The sequence below is a fragment of the Mus pahari genome, chromosome 1 (genome assembly GCF_900095145.1).
Source record: "Mus pahari chromosome 1, PAHARI_EIJ_v1.1, whole genome shotgun sequence".
Lineage (NCBI taxonomy): Eukaryota > Metazoa > Chordata > Mammalia > Rodentia > Muridae > Mus > Mus pahari.
In genome coordinates this window covers 37,542,818-37,554,198 of record NC_034590.1, presented here as the reverse complement: position 1 = coordinate 37,554,198, position 11,381 = coordinate 37,542,818, and the positions used below count along the sequence as shown (strand labels likewise).

The 11,381-nt window shown below is 44.7% G+C and overlaps 1 protein-coding gene across 1 annotated transcript in view; it reads right to left on the bottom strand.

Annotated features, from left to right (window-relative positions):
• Positions 1-11,381, bottom strand: part of Tarsl2 (threonyl-tRNA synthetase like 2) — a 53,762-nt gene that overhangs the window by 22,580 nt on the left and 19,801 nt on the right. Inside the window, exons 9-10 of the mRNA XM_021197699.1 lie at positions 10,839-10,985; positions 9,888-9,986 (exon numbers count right to left, since the gene is read on the bottom strand). Coding sequence (XP_021053358.1) covers positions 9,888-9,986; positions 10,839-10,985 — 246 coding nt within the window. The remainder of the gene's footprint in view (positions 1-9,887; positions 9,987-10,838; positions 10,986-11,381) is intronic.

Below are 11,381 nucleotides of genomic sequence, written 5' to 3'. Positions count from 1 at the left end.
GAACTCAGAAATCCGCCTGCCTCTGCCTCCCAAGTGCTGGGATTAAAGGCATGCACCACCACTGCCCAGCTACTAGGCTATTTTCTTAAGAGGTGAAGCATCAATAGATACCACATTTATTTAGGGATGAACATCAATCGTTGTTTGGGCAGGGTTTCACTAAGTAGCCCAGGAGAGCCCTCCAATTCATAAATCTTCCTTGCCTTGGCCTCCCAGATTTGTCCCATTATGTCTGAAAGTCAACAGGTACTACATTTTACATATGAAACGCACACACCTCTATAATATGCATCTCTCGCTATTGTAACACACATAATATATACTCATATATAGGTAGAACAAATTCAAAATGCTACCAAGTAATACATCCCAACGAGAGCAATATGACTGTTGACTGCTTCTTTTTCTATAGGGCCGAGCTTTCAAAAGGAAAAGTTGAGGGAAAATATGTCAGACAGTATGCTATCAATTTCTCAAAAGCAAAGAAAGGCAATCACTGGGAAGGAGCAAGCAGTGTCTATGACCCGGCTGTCTTAGTTAGGCTTCCTATTGTTGGGATGAAACACCATCATCCAAAGCAAGTTGTGGAGGAAAGGGTTTATCTGGCTTACACTTCTACATCACAGTCAGTCATTGAAGGAAGTCAGGACAGAAACTCAAACTCAGCAGGAACCTGGAGGCAGGCACTGATACAGAAGCAACGGAGGGGGCTGCTTCCTGGCTTGCTCATCCTGATTGCTTATAGAACCCAGGACCACCAGCCCAGGGATGGCCCCACCCACAATGGGCTGTACCCTCCCCTATCAATCAGTAATTAAGAAAATGCCCTACAGTCTTACCTACAGCCCCACTTTAAAGGAGGCATTTTCTTGAGAGGTTCCCCCCTCTCAGATGACTTAGCCTGTGTCAAGTTGACATAAAACTAGCCAGCACAAGCACTGCCCGTGACCCAGCAGCATGCCCCTCCATCTGGTCTCCTGCAGAATCTTGATAACTGACTGAGTGTTGTGAACCACATTTGCCTCCTGAAGTATCTGTCATATCTCTCTATCTGTGCCTAGTGTCCTGGTCCCTTGAAAACATCTCAGTGACCCCTGGGTTTAAGTACCATTGTAAAGGTCTTCACATATTCTTTCATTTGCTAAAGCAATTCTACATCAATAACTCCTTCACAAAGTCCCACTAAAATAGCTATAGAATTGTGTGTGTATGTGTGTTATGTCCACTCATGTGCGCATTCCCACACCGTTAGTGGCCAAACCCACAATTTAGATGTGTAGTAAACCTGCACCAAGATGTCCACATTGTGACACAATGGTTGATGAGACTGTGAGGAAGCAAACACCATCATCCAAGCAGAGGATGAAGAGGGTGCTGAGAGGCACGAGGGATGTTGGCACTGGTCACGCTCGCTGACACCTCTCCCCACCCAGACCCATCTACTGTGGTGGCTAATTCTTTGTCAGCTTGACTCCATTAAGGAGTGCTCAGATGAAATGCTGTTTTGGGGTACATCAGCGAATGTGTTTGTGGATGAGACAGCACTTGAAGTTGTAGACTGATTAAGCAGACTAGAATATGGATGGGCATCATTCAACCCACTGGGTGTGTGAAAAGGTCAAAACAGTGTTGGAAGGAGACATCTGCTGTTGGCCTCGACTGCCTATGAAGCTGGTATAAGCCAGTCTTCTGCCCTTGGACTTGGGTTTACATCATTACATGTCTCAGCAGCAGTGATCATCTTCCTCTGTGTATCCCATTGGTTCGTTTCTCTGGCGACTCCTGACTAATGCTTCTCTTCTGACTTCTGGCTGAGTTTGAGCACTGAGAAACTGAAGACTCCAAGGACGGCAGAGGGAAGGAAGCTGGAGGACTTGGCCCCCTTCCCTGCTCTTCTCTGCCGTGAGTTTCTGCTGGTCCTGATGCTGTTCTCCACTTAAGTTCTATCCTGTGGCTTTTAGCTCTCTGGGTATCATGGTCTCCTCAGACAAAGCCACCCCCTTGGGTCATCCTTGTGTGCTCTACCATCCCTCTCTAGTCCCTGCTGGCTAGACAATCTCCTGTATTGGTATTTCCTTCACTAAACTCTTTTTAGCTGAACCACTGAGTGCTTCACCCAGAACCCTCTCCTCATGGAGAGGAAGTATCCTGAGACTTTAAATGTCTACAGAGAAATCCCCTGACTCTGTAAGGAAAGAAGAGGCCAACAGGCTCTAGGTGAGTTAGTCTGATAACAAGAGCTTCTCCTCTCCCACAAGGTCCCTAGTCATGTTTCAATGAGTCGGTCATATCTGGAAATTCAAAACATATGATTAACAAGATTCACAAAGGGACCCTCATACATTACTGGAAGGAATGTGAAAATAATAATCACTAAGAATGGAAAATGGCGTTTCTTTTAAAATTCAACCTAATTTACCATGAGAACCTGAAATGACTCTCCTAGGTACTTGCCAAAGTAAAAGAGAAATGTTCGTTCAAAAACCTGTACATGAATATTTATAGCAAATTATTTACAATTGTCCAAACCTGAAAACAAATCTCCAAATGACCTTAAACTGAGAGGAAGATAAATAAGGTGTGGTGTATCTGAACAGTGGATGCCATTCGGCAGTAAAGGAGCAGACCTGAAAGACCTTGGCAGGTACAGTAAGCAAAATAAGTCACTTTCGAAAGTTATACTCCCATTCATTCACTAAAAGCTTATGGACAGAGAATGAGTCCACTGAGTTTGCCTAAGATCGAGGGTGGGCGGGCAGAGTTTAACTCAAAATGGGTAGCAAGAAGGAATTGCTGGAGCTGACAAAACTGTTCTTTACCCTGATGCTGTGAAGACAGTTTTGCACGCTATCAAAAAAAAGTGTACACTGTATGAAATTTTAAAATAAAAAGGTAAGAAGGTAAGGGAAGAGGCAGTGGATAGATGTGCTCCAGGATGCAAGGGAGAATTGTACAGAAGGGACATTGCATCACTGTCTATGCACCATCCAGTGTCTTCACAGTTACTAGTCAACATAAGCCAAAGGCATCTTACCTCAGAGTGCTGGAGTTTCCCTTGTGTCTGGAAGCACCTGCCCACCCAGTCCACCCGGCTGCCTGCATGATCTTCCACAGAAGTGCAGCTCTGGCTTGGAGGGAACAGGCCCTGCCCACACTGCTTCCACAGAGGCTCCCTGTACTTCCCCCCACATGTCCCTAGCTCCCTGACCTCACCTGGGCGGACAAGGACTCGGTAGCAAGCCAGAGGCTGTTGCTACTGGACTGGCAGATAGTCGGAGAGGCAGCCTGTCATCTCCCGAACAGAGACACAGTGACTCACAAAAACAGAGGCTCACAAAGAAGAGCTCAGGAAAGTGAAGGCAGAAGCAGGCAAATGCAGGGATGTGAACTGCACAGTGCTCCTCTTACAAAAGATACAGTGTAAGGAAAGAAACAGGAAGGAAACAAAAAGACACTATGTAAATAACAGCATATGAGAGTTGCTTCGCCTACATTAATAAAAATACACACTTTCAGAAAGTCTGTAAAAGGTCAAACATTCTTTGATTTCACTTCTGAGCAATGCCAGAAAGTAGAACGGTGGTGCCAGACACTGGGGAGGGAGAGGAATGTCAGTGTTTAGTGAGTACGGAGTTTCAGTTTGGGATCAGGACAAAACCCTGAAGAGTTCAAGTTTTATAAAAGGAAAGGAAGTCTGCAGTTGACTGGTGATGGCTCTACACCAGTATAAACATGGTCAATGAGAAGGAGCTATTAGCTTAATTGTCAATATTGATGCTGTTATGTATATTTTACCACAAAACAACCTTACTGAGATACAACTTACATGCAAGAAAGTTCACCAGCTTTTAGTATATAATTCCATAATGTTTAGAGGTTACCTTCTGACCCAGGCCCTTATTCCTTTTAGACAGAGTGGTTTACTGGACAAACACAGTGCCCAGCCTTTTACAAGCTGGCATTTTCTATCTATTAAGAAGGCTGAGAACGCGCCATTGCAGGCTACTGGGAAGAGGTACCTTTCCATTTCTTTTTGATACACAGCTAGGGGAAGAATTAACTGGTTACATTATGTTACATAGCCAGAAGAGGTGATTGATGTTACTGTATTAGATACTTGCTCAGATCTTAGGGAAGTTGCCAACTGGGCTGGCAAGAGCGTAAAAGCACTTGTCATACAAGTCTGCTAACCTTGGTTTGACTGCTAAAGCCCATTTAAAAAAAAAAAAAAGCTGGAGGCAGTGGTGAACATCTGTAATCCCAGCGTACCTACAATAAGGTGGGAGATGGAGGCGGGAGAACTGGCCCAGAGCTTGAGGACCAGATAGCTTAGAGTGCAGAGTGCAGCCAGGGAGGAAAAAACAGTAGCTTTGTGGGTATTACTAGGTATGGCTCCCGTAGTCTCATGTGTTTGAATGCTTGGCCTATAGGCAGTGGCACAATTAAGTGGTATGGCCTTGTTGGAATAGGTGTGGCCTTGGGAGGAAGTGATTACTGCAGGGGCGGGTTTGAGGTCTTCTATGTTCAAGCTATGCCCAGTGTGGCACACAATCTCTCTCCTTAAGCTGCCTTTGAATCAAGATGTAGAACTCTCAGCTCCTAGCACCATGTCTGCCTGTGTGCTGCCATGTTTCCCACCGTGAAGATAATGGACTAAATCTCTGAATCTTTAAGCCAGCCCCAATTAAATATTTTCCTTTTTAAGAGTTGCCAAGGTCATGGTGTGTCTTCATAGCAATGAAACCCTAACTAAGACAGTAGCCAGCAAAGGTTCTCTCTCGTTCTGTCAGAGGCCTATGTTGTGGGTAGCCGGGGCATATTTGAAAGGAGATTTACCACAACAAGCCTATTCATTTGATGGGCTGTGTTCTTCACTATACAGAAGCTTTCCAGTTTTACGAGGCCCCGCTTGTCAGTCGCTGGCCTGACTTCCTGAGTGACTGGGCTCTTACTTGGGAACTCCTTGCCTACCGCTACCTGCAGCCTGTAGCACATGCCCTAGCTTCCCATCTAGCAGTCTCAGTGTCAGGCTTTATGCTGTGATCTGTTGGAACTGAGTTTTATGCAGTCTGAGAGGTGGCTCTAGCTTCACTTCTCTTCATGGAGACATCTAGTTCTACTGCCAACATCTTTGTTGCAGATGTTATTTTTGCTCCACTGTGTATTTGCGGCATCTTTGCATGGACTTAAATCTAGGGTTTTGTTCTTTTGCATTGATTTATGTATCTATTTTTTTGTGCCAGTGCCATGGTTAAGGTTTTTTTTTTTTGTTTTGTTTTGCTTGTTTGTTAGATACCAGACTGGCCTCAAATTCACAGGGATCCATGCCCCTGCCTCCAAAGTGGTATGTGCCATCATTACTGTGGCTTTGCAGTATAAATTTAAAATCAGGTATAGTAATGCCTTACACCATTAGTCTTTTGGCTCAAGATTGCTCTGGCTATCTGGTGTCTTTTGTGCTTCCATGTGAACTTTTAAATTGTTTTTTTCTATTTCTGTGAAGAGTTAGGATTTGAACTGGGATTGAACTAAATGTATAGATTTCTTTTGTTAGGACAGTCATTTTCACAGTATCAACTCTAGCAATACATGAACAAGGGAGACATTTTCATTATAAACCCAAGGATCTTGACTCAAAATAAAAATAAGTAATTTATTCAATTTCTATGACTCACCCCAGGCACACAAAAAAGTATGAAAAAAAAAAACCCAACAAGTTTTACCTGTGTATGATGGTATGCATCTTTAATATTCAGAAATGGGAAAGTGAGGCAGGAGGATTATAAGTCTGTGGGTAGACTGGATGTATCAAGACTGTGACTCAAGATCAATATAAATGAAATAGAAGTACCCATGACCTAGCAATTCTATTGTTGGAAAATATCAAAGGACAAAGTTACAATGATTTAGTTATCTTAAATGCATTTCCTTTCTACTCCAGAACTGAGCCGCACTTCATTCCTAAAGGGCAAGTACCCTGACGGCTCAAGCAAAGGACAGAGAAAGACTGAAGACAGAAACAAAAGCCAAAGGGAAGCTCATCACAGAGCTATCTTCCTCACCAGGAGGCAGGAAACAAATGAGGAGGTAAACTTGGCTATTTGACATTACTTTACTCAAGAATGAACACAGAGGGAAATGCCACTGTTATGCCTACAGAAAATGGCCTCTTTAAGGAATGTGGCTATTCTCTCTCTCTGACCCCAGTCTCTCTGAAGGTGGGGTAAATAGCAAGCTGTCACCTTGGTGGGGAACTTCAGCATGGTTGACTCCATTTGATTTAGAAGCGTCGTCCTTCTTGTACTGTCTTGTGATTTGTAGTTACCAAAAGTGAGCAGTTATGTGCACTAAAGAACAAGAATGTTCATGGTGGACAGTGTATAGCATCTCTAAACTAGACATGATCTAAACACTTACAGGAGAATGGACTATCATGCATTGAATCTACAAAACAGAGCACCTGAAGTAACGCCCCCCACCCCTACCATACCACCACAGCTTGATTGAATCTCAGAGACACCGTTGGAAAAGAAAGCAAAACAAGACAAGTGCTGTGTGACTCTACTTGCATGAAGCTATTCTGTGTTGACAGATATCAGCATAGGGAAAACTAGGTTGGGGCAGGGACAACGGGGAGATGTCAGAATCTCTATAGCCTGGTCTCCATCAAGTACCTCATACTCTACCCCACCCTTTCTGAAAGGAACTGTCTATTGTATCCTTTTCCTTTTCCTCCGTCATCTTTTCATAATGTGGGGTAATGGGGAGGTGGCCAGGAGGTGTCTTGTATCTTTTGCTCACAGGTCTAAAGATAGAGAGGGATATACTTGCTACCAAGGACCCTCATCTGCACTTGGACCAGATCTTATGGAACACTCTCTGATCTATCAATCAGATGAGACTTGGAATAGTTTGCTCCCCAGTGGCAGAATAAAGGAGAGGGACAGAGCTGGCTTTCTTTTGGTCCTTTGGAGCTCATGAGAGACACAGTCCGACCAGCCTATATAATGGAGACTCAGAGAACCAGATTCTCCCAACAGGATGAAAGCAAACTACATTGATCACGTTAGACCATGACCAAAAGCAGCTTGGAGAGAAAAGAGTTAATCTGATCTTCTGACTCTCAGGTCATGTAGTCCACCACCAAGGGAAGCCAGGGCGGGAGCCCAGGGCAGGAACCCAAGGCAGGAACCCGAGGCAGGAACCCAAGGCAGGAACCCAAGGCAGGAACCCAAGGCAGGAACCCAAGGCAGGAACCTGGAGGCAGGAACTGAGGCAGAAGCCATGAAGAGGAGTGCTGCTGATTGGCTGGCTCAGCCTGCTTCCTTGTAGAGCCTAAGACCTGTCCAGGAGGGCACCACTCACAGTGGGCTGGGCCCTCCCGCCCTGTATTAGTCAGGGTTCTCTAGAGTCACAGAACTTACAGATAGTCTCTATGTAGTAAAGGAATTTATTGATGACTTACAGTCTGCAGTCCAAATCCCAACAATGGTTCAGTAGTAGCTGTGAATGGAAGTCCAAGGATCTAGCAGTTGCTGAGTCCCACACGGCAAGAAGGCGAGAGAGCGAGAGCCAGACTCCCTTCTTCCAAAGTCCTTATATGGTCCCCAGTAGAAGGTGTAGCCCAGATTAAAGGTGTGTGCCACCACACCTTTAATCCCAGATGATCTTGGACTCAGAGATCTCCCTGTCTTAATCTTCTGGATTCAATCACCACTGTGTCTCAAGATCTCCATACCAAGATCCAGATCAGAAACTTCTATCTCCCAGTCTCAAGATTAGGTTCACTGGTGAGCCTTCCAATTCTGGATTGTAGTTCATTTCAAATATAGTCAAGTTGACAACCAGGAATAGCCACTACACGCCCACAGCAGGGTCATCGGATGGAGGCATTGTCTCTGTTGAGGGTCCCTCTTCCCAGATGACTCCAGCTTGTGTCAAGTTGAGAAATCAATAAATCAGCACACCGAATAATCATTGTCCATCTTGGCAGATGGCGAACATCAGAAGATAGTATCATTCTCTATAATTATTCTATACATTACATATGGCATATAATTGAAAAATTATCAGAGGAGAAAAGAAGGAAAATGGCATGACTGAAAATTAGGAATAAAACTAGCTGGGGTTTCTGGGCATGGTGGCACTTGCTGTAACCTCAGCATTTGGGCACTGGAGCAGGAAAATCAGGAATCCAGACATTTGTGGATACATAGCAAATTCAAGGTTAGCCTGGCCTACATGAGCCCCTTAAAAAAATTTTAAAAAGGGGGGGGGAAATAAACATAAAGAAGTAGCTGAGGTCACTGGAAGTTCTTTTATGCATCATAAAACCAATTACTTCATACAAGGGTATCTGGGAATTTAAGGGGTTCAGCCCTTATCTTAGCATTAGAAACCACTGGGATTGTATATTTAAATGCTTTCCAATGCAGCAACCCACACAATCAGGCTTTGGCCTGATCATTAGTCATGACTGTGTCATAACTATAAAAGATGAGAGAGTCCTTTAAGGCCACCATAAAGGCTTTCAGTTTATTCTCCACCATCCATTCCTACCCTGCAGTTTCAGGTACCAGACTGTGCTGATGCCAGTAAATAGCTCAAGACATCAGCAGTGACCAGCCACTGTCACCCACCAGTCTCCAGAGCCTCCAATGACTCTTCAAGCCTCATTCCCCTGTCCCTGTTCTACTGCCTCACAGTGGCTGCCCTTAATGGAAGGAATGCAGGCTGGGAGCTACTCCACGGAGGTCTACCTCCACCTCCAGACGTGCAGGGCAAGAAGGGAAGGAAGAGAAGAGAGAGCTGTAGCCACAGCGGCGACCCAGCACATTCCATGGATGCCCCTTTTCTCAGAAAGCTCCTGAAGAAAGCCATCCCTTGAATGAGAGTTAGGGGGAAATGAGCACAAGGAAGATGAGCTCAGAGAAGAAGGGTTTCAGCATCTGGGACACAAAGAGAGTAACCAGGGTGAAGAAAAGCAGCGGGGGGGGGGGGCTAAGGAAGACATCACAAGAACCCAATCATGAAGGTAGGTCTGGAGAGAGGAGACAGGTGTGAAGAATAATCTTACTGCAGCAACTGGAACCTCTGCAAATAAGCCATAGGGAGCGCAGCGGCCTTTGGAGAGCGTCTGAGAACATCAGTACATAGAACTCAGGCAGCCAAACAAGCATGCCCCACCTCACCTGCTAATGGCCACGGTCTGAGGAATGCACTGAGGAGCATCTGATTGTGGGAACATTAGAGTCCCCACACAAACAGAGACAGCCACAGGAGCTGAATCCTGTGGGACCATGAGGCTGCCCACTATAGCCTGGACAACATACTCTAAAGGGTTTACTATAGATACATAGTCTGCTGTTGACTGAAACACCACACAATTACAGTTACACACTACAAGGCTGTAACTGTCACAGGAAAGACTAAACAGTTCCAGCAGTTTAAGTGGCCCACCTCTGAACAGTATCTTCATGGCCCTTACCCTGCAACACTACACATGTTTAAGCATGGGCATCAGACACAGTTACATTCTACTCCTGGAGATGTCAAGTACCCGATCTGTGCTCTGTAGTGAGCACAAGGAGGCAGCAGAGCCATCAGTCATCTCTGAAAAGCAATGTCCCTCAGAGCAGCATTCTCTGTCACAGAAGAGCTACACTCGCCAGATTGTTAAGGTTCCACATCCTTAGAGGCTTAAGACAACGGCGTTTTATGAAATTCAAGAAAGCAAACCAACTCCATGTTATTAGCATTTTGTCTTTAGTTCTAAAATTCTTATATTATTAAAAATTTAAGGGAAACACTATTGTTTATGAGCAAAGATGGTAAGATGTAAAAAAAGTAGACAAATAAGAATACAATGGTTTTAGGAAGGAACTTACTCGTATGAAATCCATAAGCGTATTGTAAATGAACGCTCCTCTCGGGAGGAAAAAACAGCTTCCAGGGCTCAGATCATGGAAGAAGAAAAGTTCTTGTTCCTAGATGGAAATAATGGTTGTATTTCAAACATCATCTCTTGCTTAATGTATACCATACCTGAAGTGACAGTCATCAAATGTCACTTTATTCTCCTCTCACCCGTCACTAGGCATCCCCAGTCCCTCAGTGTCTGTTTAGATCTATAGGGTACATAATATAGGGGCACATGTAACATTATTGCTCATACTTATGATTACTTAGCCTTGAACTTGGCTTTTCTGTTATCTTTTGTTCCTCACTACTAATTTTTTTAGTGTAAATCCATAGCCAATTAAGTGTTCTTCATACATCTAGAATCGAGGTCTCACATGGGGGCATAATGACAAGGTGAGAAAGAAAAGTGTATTGCAGAAGGCAGGCTTCAAGGGATGGGACCCTTCCATGGTGTCACCCCTAAGAGCACCCTGTGCACAGGGCATCTCCTAGCAACCCTGCCACCTACTCCTCAGGACGGCTTTGCAAATGAATGCCTTGTCCATCCTGTGGCACAGCTCGATCCTGGCAGGATGGAGAACAGAATCTTAGAGCCGCCTACTTTCAAATCTTACTCTCTTTGTCTACATACTGCTGCCTCCTGAATAGATAGCACGTCATCATGTAGGAACGAATTTTATTAATAACTTATATCATGATAAAAATAAACTCTCACAGAAAGATTTTAAAACTCTGGCAAAAGATAGAGAAAGGAAGCTGGTTAGAAGACGTCAGTTCAGAGTGTGGGCCTGGAAGACGTCAACAGCCAGCAGTGAGTATTAACAGAGAGAAGAGGAAACATTACTGTGAGGTTTTGTTCTGTGAGGTGCAGCCACGGCCAACCAAAGCATGTCCCTGGGATGAGGGCACCGGCGTACCTTCCCGATCTTCCTGTGGTCCCGGCTCTTGGCTTCCTCTTGGAATTTCTCCCAGTCTTTCATCATTTTGCTGCTAGGAAAGGATATCCCATAGATCCGCTGCAAAGTTTCCATCTCAGGGTTGCCTTCCCAATATGTTGAGGAGTTCTAAACATTGACAAGATACTGGTTTAAGAGAAAAATCTAACCTTTAGCAGCAAAGCTAATCTTCCACAAGTACACAGGCTTCCTATCGTAGTATCCACAATGCTTAGTTACAAAGTCTAATGAAAACTTCCCATCCAAATTATAGCACTGATCACGAAATCAGGTAGAGTCTGCTGTGGATTCTAGGAGTGAAAGTGGCAGGGAGCAGGGAGTAGGGAAGATTGAGGAGCAGCTGTGATCACCAAGCTGGAACCAGAAAAGGCAAGGTTCATGTTGTGCCTCTGACCTATGGCTTGTGGTGATGAGCATCGAAAACCTTGAGAAACAAAGGTCCAGAAAGGGCAGGGCCTCAAAGTCAGCCCCGTTCGTTATTACTGCAGCACGGTGCTCACACTC